Here is a 16,647-nt window from a genome sequence, read left to right as displayed (position 1 = left end):
GGACAGAACAGGATAGAACCTATATGTGACCACCATACACAAGTGGAGGATAGCCCTCCGAACCAGAGGAGCCCTGGTGACCCCTAAATCCAAAAGAAAATAGAAGGTAAAATGGAGTTTTTCTGGGGTGGTTACAAGAACTCATGACAAATCTTTTGCTTCAAAGTTTCTCAATATGTTGGTTTTAGGGCCATATCCTGTGATGCCCAGGAATTACTCTTGGCAGATGTAATATGAATGCTGGGGATTAAAAGCTAGTTGGCCGCGTGTTAGGCGAGCACCCTACCTGCTGTACTATCTGGCCATTTTTGATTTTTGGGTCACATCCTGCAGTTTATACTTGTCTGTAGTGGACCATATGGAGTACCAAGGATTTAATCTGGGTTGGATACATTCAAGGCAAGCACCCCTGCCTCTTGCTCTTGGTATGTTCTGTTCTTGTCAAATCCTACCAGTTTTTATGTGTTAATGTTAATATATAATGTTAATATATTAACATTAATATTTTAATATTTTGACATTTAATATTCAATATATACTTTATAAATAGATTTAACAAATATATAGTAAACATTTAATGTTTATATAAAGAAATATCTTAAATATTAATCTTTTTACTAGATGAGTGGTGGCATCTGCAAGGATATTGCATGTACTAAGGCTTATGCTGCTTCTAGCTAGCCCTTTTGACCTTTGTTGGTCATCAATGGAGCAGATCCATTCAGCACTTAGTTTTCAGCTCCTCTTTTACATAAACTAGCACCTCCCTCTTTCCCCAGTTATAATTTGGGAGAAGTGATTTTTTTTTTTTTTTTGAGGCGGGGAAGTCACATCTGGTGATGCACAGGGTCCTGAGTGCATACTCCTGGCTCATGCACTCAGGAATTACTCCTGGTGGTGCTGGGGGGGACCATATGGGATGCTAGGAATCGAACCCGGGTTGGCCACATGCAAGGCAAATGCCCTACCCGCAGTGCTATCACTCCAGCCCAGGAGTGAAATTTTTTATACACCAAGCAATATTGCAGATAACTGACAATACTCATTTAATCCTCAGCCATGTGGTTAAAAGACTGGAGAGATAGTACAGGGGGGTAAGGCATTTGCCTTGCAAGACGTAGATGTGGAGAGATAGTACAGGGGGCTGGTAGGGCACTTGCCTTATAAGAGGTAGACATGGATTTGGTCTTTGGCACCCCACGTAGCCCTTTGAGCCCTGCCAGGAGTGATTGCTGAACATTGCTGGGTGTGGCCCAGGAACTTGAAAATTAGAAAAAGGACAGACGGTATTGAGGTAAGGTGGTAAAAGTATGCTTGGTGCTAATAGTCTGTTCCTGCTATTTGTTAATCAGGATATGGAGCAGTAAAGCTCTAGATCTGGTAAAAGTCACTGTAGCCTCTAGTTCTACACACACAGAAAGTACTCACAATCCACATTCATTTTAGGAAGTCAAATTGGTGGGTCAACACTTGTAGGGCTCAGATTTTCATCTCTTTCCTTTACTCTGTCTGTGAGGGGTTCTGGAGGAGGGGGATCAACAAAGCCAGCTGCTGGAGCCAAGTTGCTGGCTTCCAGTGTAGAGCTGGACATCTGTGGATGGGGAAAAGGGAGATAGTTTAGAGGGTAACAGCATGTTTACTGGAATCTGGAGCTTCACCTTTAAGTTACCTTATGACAGTATCCACTTAATAGGGTGCATGAAGGTCCCATGAGTTAAAGTCAAACATTTGGTAGTGATAAAGTATTTTAACTGAACGAGGCTAATAACCATACCAACCACATCTGTGGAGCCGCTAGCTCTAGTCAGGTTGTACTCACCAGAGGTGGGTACTGGTACTCCTGGGCACTTGTTGGATTGATCTCTGCCAGTGTCTGAACACTTGCATCTCTTGCATTGACCAGCCGCAGAAAAAGTTCAGCCTGTCCAACCTGGGGAGAGGTGAAATGGTTTTGTACCTACTTTAAGGAGTAGACCTAGTCCCACTATCCACACTCACCTGGGGGATTCCATTCAGCTGCCCAAGGCTAAGGTTGTTGTCCCGAGGAAGGGCTCGAAGTGGGAGACGCCATCGACCACTTAACACCCTCTGACCCCGGTCAAATAGGTGTAGTGAGGCCCAGGCCTTTGGTTCTGGTGCCCTCGACCATGATGGCCCTTGCCACGCCTGCAGCTCACAGATCAAGGACACTGATGGTGAGGGTGGCAACCTGCAACAACCAGATCTAAGTTGAGTGAGGAACAAGCCTCAATCGAGCAGGGGACCCATTATTTCCACTGACCTGGGTATAGGCTGCCTGCTGGCAAGAATGGCACAATTGCCCATGGGTCCAGGAGCTGGCGGTGGGGGCAAGCAAAGGGCTGGGGGCAATGCTGTACTCCTTCCTGTATCCTGTCCATCTCGTGCCAAGCCAGAGATTAACTGCACCCAAATCCAAGAAGCCTCAAGGCCCCGCAGGAAGTCATAGAAAATGACCAGACCAGTCCTGGGGAACATAAGTCTCAGTGCACATGCGTTTTCTCACCCACTCTGGGCTGTTCTCCAACCGCCCTAGTATGTCTCCATAACCAGTAATGTGACCATATCAGTTCATCAAGGGAAGCAGCAGGCCTCACCCGGGGTCATAAGGTGCAGGGCCCAGAACATCAGATGAGGGTAGGAGGAAGTAGGGATCCAGGCCCAGGTTCTTGGTCCTAGCTCCAGAAAGCTGTGGCTGTGGGGTAAGAGTTGACTCCTTAGAGTGGTCCCTCAACTGCACAGAACAGCCCTGCCCCAAACCCTGGGTCCTCACAGCCTTTTCCTTGCCATCCAAGAGGGTTTCTGTAGAGGGTAGAAATGGTGGCAGTGGGGGAGCTACTGATGGTGGAAGGAGTGGGGGATCTCCCCATCTTCTCAGGCGTGAGCTGGAAGCTGCCACTTGTCCACTCTCCTGGGATGCTATGAGCAGAGGATGCAGCAGAAGTCAAGAGAGGGCATCTGGAGATGCTGGTGAACACAGGCTACAAATAGCGATCATTGTCCATGCACTGTCCCCTCTGCCCCTGACCTTTTTTTTTTTTTTTGCGTCACACCCGGCGATGCACAGGGGTTACTCCTAGCTCTGCACTCAGGAATTACTCTTGGCAGTGCTCGGGGGACCATATGGGATGCTGGGAATCGAACCTGGGTTGACTGGGTGCAAGGGAAACGCCCTACCTGCTGTGCGCTCCAGGCCCTGCCCCTGACCATTCTTGTGCATTGTCCCTCTGCCTCTTCCTCTGAGTCCAGCCTGCTGGGGACAACAAGGCTGGGTGGGTACTCACTAACCCCGGAAGAATGGGCCGAGGCCTCTCTGTATCTGCAGAGCCAAGATTTCAGCCTCCAGGCGCTGGTTTTCAGTTTCCACTGCCAGAAGCTCCCCGGATGCATCTCTTGCATGTTTTCCTGTGATGAACAAGTCAGCCCTGTTACCTCTGACCTGGTGACTGGCATAGGGGTCTGGCAGGCTCACCATGGCACCTTAGGAGCCTGGGCAAGGCTCATCTATCCACTGCCACACAGACCATCCAAGTTTGCCCCTTCGCGGCTTTGGCGATTTAGACTTGCTCCCTCATGCCCCTCTTCTGCCAGGACTAAGACCACTGCTTCAAAGGGGTGCTTTCTGTTCACCCCTGCGAATCCGCGACCGCCGCTGCTCCAGGGCTGACGCCTCCGCTTGCATCTGCCACATCTGGCCCAGCAGGCCCGGGTCCCGACCCCCGCCTCGAAGGTAGGCCTCCCGCAGAGCGCTGAGGAAGGAAGAGGCAGCTGCGGCTCTGCAAGATTCACTGTCCTCACTCCCTTCCCCACCCAGGTCCATGGCCTCACCCTATCTCGGCAGCCAGAGTCCCCGCGCTGGTCTGTAGCCCCGGATAACAAAGTTCTGCTGCTCTTAAGGAGTTCAGTGGGATCCTGGAGTGCGGGAAGGACACACCCAGGGGGCTTGGCTCCAGACCCTGGACGGTGCCTGTGCTCCGCCCGCCCCTCTCGCCCGCACACCTGCCTTCCAGTAGAGTCTGCGCCCCGCCCAACCCGCCCAGCTCGGATCTCACCCGGGCTCCAAATGTAATTGCTGGATTTGTTCCTCCAACATTTCCAGGGCTCCCTTAGTTCTCCTGGCCTCTGCCCGCAGTTCCCGAAGCTCCCGCTCCACACTGAGCGGGCGAGCTAATCCGCCCTGCGACGGGGCTAAATCTTGCAGGCACCTGCTCAGTTCTGAGGGGATAAGGGACTCATGGGAATGTGGCCCAGCAGCAGCCTCAAGTCCAAGGGCAAGGGCCTGAATGGGGTCCCTGTGCCTCGCATACCCTCACCCTCGCCACGTGTCTGCAGAGCCGGGCCCTGTGCTTCGGTCTCTGCCACGCGTCTTGCATGTATCCTGTACGGCGTCTGCAAACGTTCATCAGGGCTTCCTGCTGCCTCAGATGCAGGACTCTGAGTGGGTGCCTCTGAAGGCTTCCAGGGTCTCTCTGAATCCCCAGGAACCTCCTTCATCCAGGGTTGCACATCCTGCAGATACAGCCGCAGCCTTTGTACCTGGAGATAAATCACCACTCACTGTTAGGGTAACAGAAGACCTAGATGTTGGGAGAATATTCAATCCATGGGTTAAGCCAGGCATACCTCCTCTGTCAGCCTTGTTAGAGCTAACTTACTGGCTTCCGGATCTGAAAGGCCCTGGGGTTCTTGTGACAAAACCTGAGTCAGAGAACGGGGTGAAGAGGGGGTCATCGGAGGATCAAGGTTGCTGGCAAAGCCCTATCTGTGAATTCAAAGGAGACCCTTACCGCACAGGGGTCCGTTTCTGTGGCCTTTGAAGGCTGTGCTCCAAGTGTCACCTCCTGGGTCAGACGGCCAATGCAGAAACGCTGAGTATGGGTGGCCAACAGGGTCCAGGAACGGAAAACCATGTCACAGGACCCACAAGGGAGGAGTCCTGATTCCTTGGTGGAGGAAGCCACGGGTTGGGCCTCCTTCCCTGACATCAACCAAGACTTGCAGAAGACAAGACAGAAAGAAGGCAAAGGGGAGAGGAGCGGATGAAAGAGCCAAGGCAGAGAGGAAAGGCCAGGCTTATTGTGTCTACAAGATCAAGTTTATGTTTGGGGAGGAGCCTCAGTTCCCTGGGCAGCAACTACAGGTCTGGGCAGGTCTGCAGAATGTGGAGAAGGCTGGTCATCATTGGGAGGAGCCCTTGTAAACATGTCACCAAATCTGTTCTTGCGTGAGCACTGGTTAACACTATGCCAGTTTCTCTACCTAAAGGGGAACAGACTGCCTCAGACTAGATGGGGCCATCTCATAGTACTGGTCATATAAGCCTCTGAATGGTGTTTGCTCAAGGGACAGTATACTCCATGTCACTATCATTCCAGAGAATATCTTGGGTTGTATCCAGTGGTCTTAAAGCAATTTCCAGCTCTGTATTTGTGAAGGTCACACAAACCAGGCTTCCTACAGCACGTGTATGGTCCTTGAGCTCTCTGGTCCATAGCTACAGCTTCAGAGAGGGAAGTGGGGGGTTCGCACTATGAGTTTGGCCAGCACTGTGGTCAGTGGTAACTCCTGGGGTTGGAGAGAGAGAGTACAGTGGATAAGGGAGAGACATTTGCCTTGTATACAATTGATCCACATAGGTTTGATTCTTGGCACTGCATATGGTTCCCTGAGCCCTGCTAGAAGTGACCCCTGAGCACTGCCCTCTGCTCCCCAAAGGATTCTAAATGCTCCAGAACTGAGATTATACTAATTATGACCTCAAATAAGTAAACAAAATTCATCAATTAAAACAGTGGCTGGGGGCTGGAGCGATAGCACAGCGGGTAGGGCGTTTGCCTTGCACGCGGCCGACCTGGGTTCGAATCCCAGCATCCCATATGGTCCCCTGAGCACCGCCAGGAGTAACCCCTGTGCATCGCCAGGTGTGACCCAAAAAGCAAAAAAAAAAAAAAAAAAAAGAACAAAACCAAAAAATAGTAGCTGGGCACAGAGGGCAAGGTGCTAACTTTGTATGTGGCTGACCCATTATGTGCTTCCAGCACTCCATATGGTCCCCAGGAACCACTGGGTATAGCCTCAAACTAAAAAAGTAACCCCTGGAGGTGCTTAGGGAGGTGATCTGCAGTGCTGGAGATCAAACCTGGGTCAAAGCAAGTGCCATTACCTCATGTGCTATCTCTGACTCATTTGCAACCATAGCATTCACAAAACCAAGTCGCATCAAGGCCAGAGGCCTCTCCTTTACTCCCTTTGTTTCTGCAGTGACTTAAAAGTTGCATGCTTATCTATTTTGTAGTTTCTTTTGGGGCAGGCCTAGAGTTGGCTCAGAGATCATTCCCACTGGTAGTCAGGGATCTTGTGGTTCTGGATATTGGATATTATATATTGAATTCTGCAACAAATCATATGATCCAGGTGAGACATCTTCCCCGTCCTACCGGTTGCTTTCTGGGGGTTGTGGTGATATGGCACACTTAGATTTTTTTTTTTTTTTTTGCTTTTTGGGTCACACCCAGCGATGCACAGGGGTTACTCCTGGCTCTGCACTCAGGAATTACCCCTGGTGGTGCTCAGGGGACCATATGGGATGCTGGGATTCGAACCCGGGTCGGCCGCATGCAAGGCAAACGCCCTACCCGCTGTGCTATCACTCCAGCCCCTGCACACACTTAGATTTTAATGCTGGAGATTTCACTTGTAGAGCTGGGGATCATGATCGGTTTTAGTGTATTTGGGCCACATCTGGCTGTGCTCAGGGCTTAACTCCTGCTTCTTCACTAAGGGTCACTCCTGACTAGGCTCAAGGGACCATATGGCGTGCTGGGGATTGAATATGGGTCAGTTGTGTGCAAGGCAAGCACCCTCAATAGAGTGACATATAATTCAAAGAATAAAAAATAAAGCTAGCATTTTGGTGGCATGTGAATTAGATTTTGGGGATACAATCAGCAGTATATAGGGCTAGTCCCGGCTCTATGCTTAGAAATGACCCCTGCAGTGCCAGGGATGGAATGGGGTGGCCCTATGAAGGCTCTCTGGCCTAACAAGTTATCTCTTTTTTAACTTCAATATTAATTTTTTAATACTTAAGTATTAAAAACCTGGACTGTGGAGTTCATCCAGAAACGGCATGAAAGTGTTATTTCTGTTTAGAGGCTTCATTGACAAATGTCTAGGTCTTCGTTGACAAATGTCTCTGAGCCAGGACTGGAACTGTGTAATAATACTTAATATGTGTAAACTCTGTGTATGTAAACTCTATTGTGTAATGAAAAAGAATTTCTGTAGAAAAAGGTTATATTTTCTTAAAACAACATTGAGGTATTGTTGGAAAGATTTGTAAATGAGAATGTCTGTGTTGTTTGTTACTGGCCATTTTAAACAAAAAAGGGGGAAATGTTGGTGTACAACATCTCACATATCTCGGGCCTAGCTAGGCTTAGATGTAAAAATTGTTTTTCTGTTACTTTAACTATGTTTTCCGTTATGGTAACTGACTTTGATTCTGTTTCTGTTCACTAAGTTAATTCACATATTCTGCCTATGTGACTGAATATTATTGATTATAATATTAAGCTAGTTAATAAAGAGAGGTTGAACAGGCTCCTCTGGGTCACAATACCAGAGATAGTTTGTGATCCTCCGTAAATAATTTTCTTTCGAGAGCCTCAGACCGCCTAACCAAACCATAGCGCAACATCATAGCACAAACCATAGTGTGCAAGCTATGCTTGGAGTATCAGGTTCCACCCAAGTGAGAGAAGGAATCCAGAGTTCGGACCTCTGTCGACGATCGAGAATCAGGGACAATGTCTTGTTTGCCAAGGCGTCAAAACTCAGATAGGCTGGACACGTAATGCGATTCAGAGACGACCACTGAACTAGAGCTATTACTGACTGGGTTCCACGGGACGTCAAAAGACCACGTGGCTGCCCACCTGAAAGATGGTCAGACTTCTTCACCAAGACCCTGAATAAATGGTTTGAGGCTCTTCATGTTCCTGGAGCGAGCAGATGCCACTGGGCTACACTAGCACGCGACAGGGACGAATGGAGACGTTACTGGTGCCCGCTCAAGCAAATCGATGAATAGTGGGATGACAAGTGGTACAAGTGATTAATTTTTTAAACAAGCTATCCTTATAATATGCAATCAGGCTTCTTGTTCCTCTGTCTCCCATTACTCCTGGCTCTGTGTTCAGGAAACACTCCTGGGGGGGCTCAGGGGAATCATATGGGTGCTGGGAATCAAACCTGGGTTGGCTACGATCAAAAGCAAATTCCTACCTACTGTACTATCACTGGCCCTGGGCTATATTCTTCTTCTTCTTTTTTTTTTTTTTAACTTTTTGGGTCACACCCAGCGATGCTCAGGGGTCCATATGGGATGCTGGCAATCGAACCAGGGTTGCCAGCAAGGCAAACGTCCTACCCGCTGTGCTATCACTCCAGCCCCTGGGCTATATTCTTATATCCCCTGAGTCTTGAACAATGTCTGGGACACAAAAGCAAGGTAAATTATTTACTGATTTACTTGTTCACTGGTCACCCAGTCAGCATCAACTCAAACCGGCCACAAATGTTCTTATTTAGCAAGAAAACTAAGAAAAAGCACTTCACTAAAATAATGCGCATTGATAAATACACGAACAGTGAAAACATTTCAGGAAGGAAACTTGGGTTCTGATTTTATTACTGGTAATTTATTGCACAGGTTCTTCTGCATCGAAAAAGTATCCGCTAAAAGGAGAAACAGGTGTGTCTGAATTCAGACCTCCCCTCACAGAGTATCCCCCCTCCCAGAATTCACTCATTTAATTTTAAAGAAAATATACTTCTTACACAAGACAATCCAAAACTGATGCAAAATATTTATTCCAAGTTAGTTATTTTATGCAGTAGTTTTCCCCCCTCAACAGGCTTGTGATAACCACTTCTTTTAAATCTGTAAATAATGTTATCAAAATAATCTTAATCTTTGAAATTTCACAAAAATTTATATTTTACAATCCACCCTGAATATCAAGGCTGCAAGAATAACAACATTTCTTATATCCAAATATTTTACAGCTGTACCCAAAAAGGGAAAATAAAGAAAACCACGTATGCTTGGTTAAGGGCTAATGTTACCCGAGCAGCCAAAAATAAAATATCCAAATTATTAGCATTAATTTAATACAATTATAACTTCAATAGTCACTTTGTCATTGACAATGATTGCTTGAGCACAGGGGTGCATGCCCCAAGGGCTGGTAGTAGAAGCTGCTGCAGACCAGTATCTCCTCTGCATGGCCAGCTCCCACCTGTGCACTGCCCCATCTATACTGTGTACGTGTGTGCATTTTAAAATCTTTCCCACCACAAACTTCTATTAAGCAGAAAACAGGGAAAAAGAACAAAAGCTAAACAAGACAATTGCTCTTTGGGATATGATTACTTCCCTTGTGCATGAAATATAAACAAAGAACCTAGGAAAAGGCAAAGGCAAAGAATGATTTCTTTTGTACACTCTCTAAACACGTAAGCTGAGTTTCCTGGACCAGATTTAACTACCAGCATCTACACGCCCTACTTCCAGGCATCATCATCTGATGTTTCACTGCTACTGGTTTCTGCGTCTGAGTCCTCAAACTCTGCTTTACAAGTGCTTCTCCAAGGGGAGAAGAGGCTGGAACTGCGGCTCTGCAAGAAGCCATTCTTTCCAAAGCCATTTCTTCTCAGCTGTGGATAAGATGGGAAAAGAAAGACAAACAAAATGAACACCATGAAGAACTGGGAAAGGCCCCAGGAAAAGGTTAGTCCTTAGTTAAATTCCAGGTAGAATGTAGAGAAGGACCCTTATATGAGACTGAAGATTCCTCAGAGTAGAGCTTTTCAAAATGTACAAATGAATCTTCAATTATATATATATATATACATTATATATATATATATATATTTTCCACTTTTGGGAGGTCACTCCTGGCAGTTCTTGGCGGCTGCTACTGGAGGTGCCAGGAGGGCTATGTGATGCCAGGGAACCAGATCTCCTACGTGGAAAGCAAATGCACTTGTCCTACAAGCTGCCTCCCTGATTATTAAGATCTTCTTAAAATGCAGGTCCCGATTCAATATGTCTCGGTAAGGTTTGAGATTCCCTATTTCTACCAGTACTCAAGTGATGAAAATCGCAAACAAAACTTTCAGTAGCAAACTGTTTTTCTCCCCCACATACGTCTTTAGTTAACCTGTCTCTCATACAATACTTAATTGTAATTTATGTTTAAATCTACACTATCAAGCCATGAGTTCTATGAGGCTTGCAGAGAACCACTTATCTGCGTTTGATTTTGCTTGCTACTCAGAGGGCATGTGGTGCCAGGGATCAAAGTTTGGTCCCTTGTATGCAAAGCATGGCACTAGTCCTCGGAATTACCTCCCTGGCCCCAAGACTCACTTGTCTTCTTCACTGCTGCAAATCCTGGTATGTGCGTGCATGCGTGCATTTGTAAATTTGGGGGCCATACCTGGCTGTGCTCTGGGTTTACTACCGGAGTGGTGGTGCTGGGGGAACTGGTGAGGGGAACCATTATGTAGTGCACAGGATGAAATCATGTACAAGGAAATAAGTATCTGCTGTACTAGTCCCTTTCTTTGTGGCCACGTCTGGCAGTGCTAGGGAGACCACGTGATGCCAGGGATTAAATCCACATCAAAGGATATGCTCTAGACCTTTAAGTGATCTTCCTGGGCAACTTGCTTTTTTTTGGGGGGGGGAGGTGCTTTTTGTGTGACACCTGGTGATACACCAGGGGCTACTCCTGGTCCTGTGTTCAGGAATTATGAGGGATCATAGGTGATGCCGGGGATTGAAGCCAGGTTGGCCATGTGCAAGGCAAATGGCTTACCTGCTGTACTATCACTCTGCTGCTCTGAGCCCAGTTTCTGCTGCTCTGGGCATTGGTTATTTCCCTACTTTGTTTCTTTCTTTCTTTTTTTTTTTTTTTGCTTTTTGGGCCACACCCAGCGATGCTCAGGAATTACTCCTGGCGGTGCTTGGGGGACCATATGGGATGCCGGGGATCGAACCCGGGTCGGCCGCGTGCAAGGCAAACGCCCTACCCGATGTGCTATCGCTCCAGCCCCACTTTGTTTCTTTCTATCCCACATGTGAGAGAGATTATTAGATGTCTTCTCCTTCTAACTTCACTCAGTAGGACACTCTCCAGATCCATTCACATAGCAGCAAATGGCTTGGTTTTGTCTCTTACTGCCACGTGCAACTGACTTTATTTTTTTCTTTCAAGGTTCTTTTCTCACATGACACTGTGAATCCCCAAAAGCAAAGACCGCCCTAACTCTTTTCTCCCTCAGTCATTAACCAGTCTCCAGAAAAAGTATACACATTACCTGCTCTGTCTTCATGTGGAACTCTTTGAGTTCATCCTCTGTGAGAGGAAGGCAATTCTCATCATTTTCAGGATATTCTTGCCATCCCATTGCTTTCAGTAACCTGGTGGAGATTGAACAGAAGATATAACAACCTTTTCCTTGTTTTCTGGTGATGCTTGGGGGAACATGTGGTGCCAAGGATTGAATTTGGGATGGTCACATGCAAGGCAAGCACTAAAACACCTATATTATCTCTGACCCCAATAGTGGGTTTTTGTTGTTGTTGTTGTTGTTTTTGGGCCACACCCAGCGATTCTCAGGGATTACTCCTGCACAGAAGAGTTACTCCTGGCAGTGTTTGAGGGATCATACGGGATGCTGGGGATCCAAAACAGTATAACCGCATGCAAAAGCCCTACCCGCTGTACTATTGCTCTCACCCAATAATTTTTTTTTTCTTTTTGGATCATACCTAATGGTGCTCATGGGCTACTACCTTGCCTGTTGCTCATTATTTGCTTCCAAGGGTCTTCAGGGACCAGGTGGTGCCAGGGATTTAACCTGGGCCTCCAGCATTTACAGCATGTGCTCTAGGCCCACTGAGCTACCCGGCCAGTCCTTACACGGAGTCCTATCATACCTTCTATCTCTTAAGAGAGTCACAGAATCTCTGAACTGAATGAGGAAGTAGGTTTCCTTTTAAAATGAAGCCATACGGAAATCCTTCCAGATTTAATTATTAAGATTTCAGAATTCCAAATTTCAAACATCATATGCTATTCATAACCAGCAACAGAAAACAAATTGTCCAATGTTGCCTTTTTGGCAGGTCTGAGTGTTGGGGGAAAATCCCAAATAATAATGGTGGGTCTGGTGTCAAAATATTAAATGTAATCAAAGTAGAGAGAGAGTAATGTGGAAATCATCTGCCACACAGGTAGGGGGAGGGTATGGGATGGGGGACATACTGGGGTTTTTTGATGGTGGAAAATGTGCACTGGTGAAGGGACGAGTGTTTCATCACTGTAGGACCGAGACTTAAACCTGAAAGCTTTGTAACTGTTCTCATGGCAATTCAATAAACAAACAAACAAACAAATCTTCTGTGCCTCGACACTTGAGCTGTGAAAAGTACTACTCTGTCTCCTACTAATGGGGCATCTGCTTCTCTGGAAGTCAGATATATCAGAATCATGGAACAATGTCTTTTTCTGATTGTCTTATTTCATTTATCATCATGACCTAAATGTAGATTTCATGTTGTTTGTTTTGTTTGAAGCAATTCACCCATGCTGGAATCCCCACTCCCACTTATTTTTTGGGATGCTCAATTATAGTCACGGATGCAATAATTTTAAAATATAAATTATTACTGGCGAAAATAAAATAAAATGAAGCCATAGAGTGAATGTAAAGCTAAAATATATGAAAGCCTTGGAAAGGAAAATGTGAAAAAATGAAAACAAAAACTGGTCAAGTATGTAATGCTCACTGGGAAACAGAATTTATGATACTTTTCTTTTTTGTTTCTGGACCACACATGGCGATGTTCAGGGCTTACTCCTAGCTCTGCACTCAGGAATTACTCTAAGTGGTAATTAGGGACTATAGAGGGGTGCCAAGGACGGAACCTGAATTGGCTTCAAACAAGGCAAAAGGTAGTACCCATTGTACTATTTCTCCAGCCCCCAAAGTTTATGGGACTTGTAGGTTAGATCTGATCTGAGATGACTTTGTAAGTATGTTCAGACTCCACACAGAGCGTGCCCTGTGATCTGATCCTCACCGATGTTCCGCTTCCAGAGAGTGCGAGAGGACCTCCCTTTCTTCTTCTACAGGATGAGCAAGACCATTCTGATGACAGCCTTCCTCTCCATTTTCCTTTGGTTCAAGTGTGCTGCTGTCCTCCAGCTGCAATAAGAAGGGAAGGACAATATAATGGATTTAAAATAACCCTAGTAGCAAGATAAGTAATTCGTAAGATTAAGCTAACAAAAACCATAGAGTATCCAGGAGAAGATAACCTCAGCCTTATTAAGTCTTTCCCCAGTTAAAAACACAGACCTGTTTGCTTTGCAGATATCCAAAGGCTACCAAAGTATCCAAATTACCCACGATATCCACAGACTACCCAACAGACAAAGGCTTATAAATAACAATTCTGTTCTTCCTTCACCAATATGGACTAAGAAATGTTCAGTTTTTGGAAGTTCACTTTTCTCGGACACCAGTTAGGAGTGATATTCTGACAGCCAAATATGACAGCTGCTGAGAAGTGTGACTACAAAGCATTATTATTATAGGGCTGGAGCAATAGACAGCGGGTGGGGCGTTTGCCTTGCACAGGGTCGACCCAGGTTCCCAGCATCCCATATGGTCCCCTGAGCACTGCGAGGAGTAATTCCTGAGTGTATGAGCCAGGAGTAACAGTTGTGCATCGCCAGGTATGACCCCCCCCCCCCAAAAAAAAAGCAGTATTATTATAATTATTTATTAAACAGAGGGGCTATATCGTTGGTTCTTTTTCAGGTTTCTGGTGTGAACCTTCTTTAAATGTGGATAAAATGCCCAAGGTGGGTTAATTTCCTTATAATATCAGTAATCTATTGCCTTTATTGCAGGATATAAAAAAACATTTTTGGGGGTTTGTAATGGCAGTGCTCAGGGGCTATTCCTGGCTTCTGTGCTTTGGGGTCACTCATGGTGGTGTTTGGGGAAACCACTGAACCATAATTGGCTGCAATAAAAGGAAGAGCTTTAACCCCTGGTACTGTCTCACCAGCCTCAGATTTTATCTATTTTTTCACTGAATCACTGTGAGATACAGTTACAAAGCTTTCATGTTTGAGTTTCAGTGATACAATGATCGAACACCCATCCCTCCACCAGTGCACATTTTCCACTACCAATGTTCCCAATATCCCTCACGCCCAGATTTTATTTACAATGAAAGATAATCATAACTGACAACATTTATATAATTATCAGCTTTTAGCACTGAGCAATTTTAGACTCAATGACATTACTGCCCTTGCTTACACAAGTGTTAAGAGCATGAGGGTGGGGAGGGGGAGGAATGACAGGCTAACGATGGAGGGATCCAGGTACTTTGGATTTGGGCACGGTATATTAGCACTGCACATACTAAACAACTACAGATTCTACTGTTAAAGAAAAAAACCACAAAACCACGTACCAAGACAACTGCAACTAAAAAAAACCCTAAGCTGAAATTTGCTAAGCAAAGAAAAAAAAAAACACCTCATTTTTGTCATGCTATTATTCCTTGAGAGAAATCTTTGTATACTTAAAAAATATGCCATGTCTTCTCCCCAAGGAAAAAAAAACCCCTTTGAGATCAGTAGGTAGGGGACTTGTCTTGCAAGTGGTTGATACAGGTTCAGTCTGCAGCACTGCCAGCAGTGATCCCTGAGCACAGAGCCAGGAGTAAGCCCTGAGCATTGCAGGCTGTGGCCCAAAATTTCAGAAGGAAAAAAAAAAAAAGAAAAAAGAAAACCCACATAGGAAAAACACTAATTTGTCTCCAAAAAGCCCGTAAGCTCTTACATCCTCTACCTTGTCACAGTCTCTGTTCTCTGAGAAGTCTCCGTTCCGGTCATCCTTCAGAGTCTTTAGGAACTCACTTTTCCTGTCGGAAGTTCGGCGGGTCAACTTGGTCAGGCGAGAGGAGCTAATCTCAATGGGAGGAGTGGTGCTGGATGGACTCTAGGCAAATAAACACACAGGAATAGATGAATACTAACAAGAGCAAGAACTGGGATTCTCTGGATCATTTCTGTATGGGTCACCTCCAGAAGCTCCTAGCTTTTACCAAGTACAATTAATTCTTTTCTCTTGACAGACTTAAGCTTTACAGAGCTTTTAAAATACTGGTTTATACAGTACATTAATTTTTCCACAGACATCAGTAGGTTAGTCTAATACAGGGCACACAACTTTCCCACATTGCTACTGCCCACTTTTGAATGCTAATGGTGAATCAGATAAGAACTACGGATGAAGGACATCTACAAAGGATATGGAGTTATAGCTCTGCATGTCTTTAAGTCTAGTAAAGCAGCTCTGAAGTACAGCTTGATCCTTACTTACCTCTTTGGGAGAGCTCAGAATTGAGCCACTAGCCAGTACTACTGGTTTGGTAACAGAGATTGGACTGGTAAATGCAGATTCCCGACCAGAGGAAAGGGATCCTGACTTGTGTTCCATTCTGTTAGCTTTCCATGCACTGGGCTACACGGGAAAAACAAAAAGGGGGCAAAAATCATTCATGCAAATAGGAGTTCAGTGTGTAAGCTCTTCTTCATGGGAAGGGGTTAAGGAGGGGAGTGTATGTGGTTTTTCAAGCAGTACTCAAGGGTCAAGGGGCCAATCTCAGTGGTATTTAGTCAAACGGTCAGATGGTTCAGTGCTGAAACCTAAAGATGCAGTGCCGCTGGAGACTACTAAGGTAAATTTGGCAACATTTCAGGAGCCAAACAATGTTGGGTATTAAACGAGGGGACCCGGGCTGAAGCAATAGCACAGCATCTATCTGCCTTGTATGAGGCCAAACCGGGTTTGAATCCTAGCGTCCCATATGGTCCCCCGAGCACTGCCAGGAGTAATTCCTGAGTGCATGAGCCAGTAGTAACCCCTGTGCATCACCAAGTGTGACCCAAAAAGCAAAAATATAAAATAAAATAAACTAGGGGACCCATGCATGAAAAGCATGCACCCTTTACTACTATTTGTGCACTTTCTCTCTCTCTTTTTCTTTCTGGTTTTGCTTGTTTTAAAATAAGAGTCAAGGCTTGCCCTCTCAAGCCCATATTATCTCTGGATCACGAACTTTGTTTTTTTTTTTTGCTTTTTAGGTCACACCCAGAGATACTCAGGGGTTACTCCTGGCTTTGAACTCAGGAATTACTCCTGGCAGTGCTTGGGGCAACCATACGTGATGCCAGGGATCGAACCTGGGTCAGCCGCGTTCAAGGCAAATGCCCTACCCGCTGTACTATTGCTCTGGCCCCTGGACCATGTATCTTTGCACTGCTTGCTTTTCCATTCTAGAGAAGACCATGTTCTCTCTTAAACATTTATTCTTCCTTCAGCTCTAAGTAAATTTTGTTCAATAAAAACTATATCATTTTTTATGGGGGGGTGGGGGGAGGTATACTGTGATTCTTGGTGGTGGAATATGTGCACTGGTGAAGGGATGGGTGTTCAAGCATTGTGTAACTGAGACTTAAACCTGAAAAC

General features: G+C 45.7%; 2 protein-coding genes across 2 annotated transcripts in view; both read right to left on the bottom strand.

The window, feature by feature from the left end:
- Positions 1-1,450: 1,450 nt before the first annotated feature.
- CCDC17 (coiled-coil domain containing 17) lies at positions 1,451-5,003 on the bottom strand. The gene is made up of 13 exons (XM_055138409.1): positions 4,789-5,003; positions 4,642-4,720; positions 4,332-4,554; positions 4,071-4,233; positions 3,847-3,930; positions 3,649-3,767; positions 3,303-3,423; positions 2,772-2,937; positions 2,616-2,713; positions 2,282-2,485; positions 1,999-2,209; positions 1,820-1,930; positions 1,451-1,591 (listed from the first exon to the last, which is right to left on the bottom strand). The coding sequence occupies exons 1-13, from the start codon at positions 5,001-5,003 to the stop codon at positions 1,451-1,453; spliced, it is 1,935 nt and encodes a 644-aa protein (XP_054994384.1).
- Positions 5,004-8,868: 3,865 nt separating this feature from the next.
- The window catches only part of GPBP1L1 (GC-rich promoter binding protein 1 like 1), a 31,325-nt gene continuing 23,546 nt past the window's right edge, over positions 8,869-16,647 (bottom strand). Inside the window, exons 7-11 of the mRNA XM_055140383.1 lie at positions 15,499-15,639; positions 14,965-15,114; positions 13,175-13,299; positions 11,407-11,509; positions 8,869-9,738 (exon numbers count right to left, since the gene is read on the bottom strand). Coding sequence (XP_054996358.1) covers positions 9,586-9,738; positions 11,407-11,509; positions 13,175-13,299; positions 14,965-15,114; positions 15,499-15,639 — 672 coding nt within the window. The 3' untranslated portion in view covers positions 8,869-9,585. The remainder of the gene's footprint in view (positions 9,739-11,406; positions 11,510-13,174; positions 13,300-14,964; positions 15,115-15,498; positions 15,640-16,647) is intronic.

Source organism: Sorex araneus, chromosome 5, assembly GCF_027595985.1.
Source record: "Sorex araneus isolate mSorAra2 chromosome 5, mSorAra2.pri, whole genome shotgun sequence".
Lineage (NCBI taxonomy): Eukaryota > Metazoa > Chordata > Mammalia > Eulipotyphla > Soricidae > Sorex > Sorex araneus.
The sequence above is the reverse complement of the archived record's forward strand: the minus strand, read 5'-3'. Positions and strand labels throughout refer to the sequence as shown.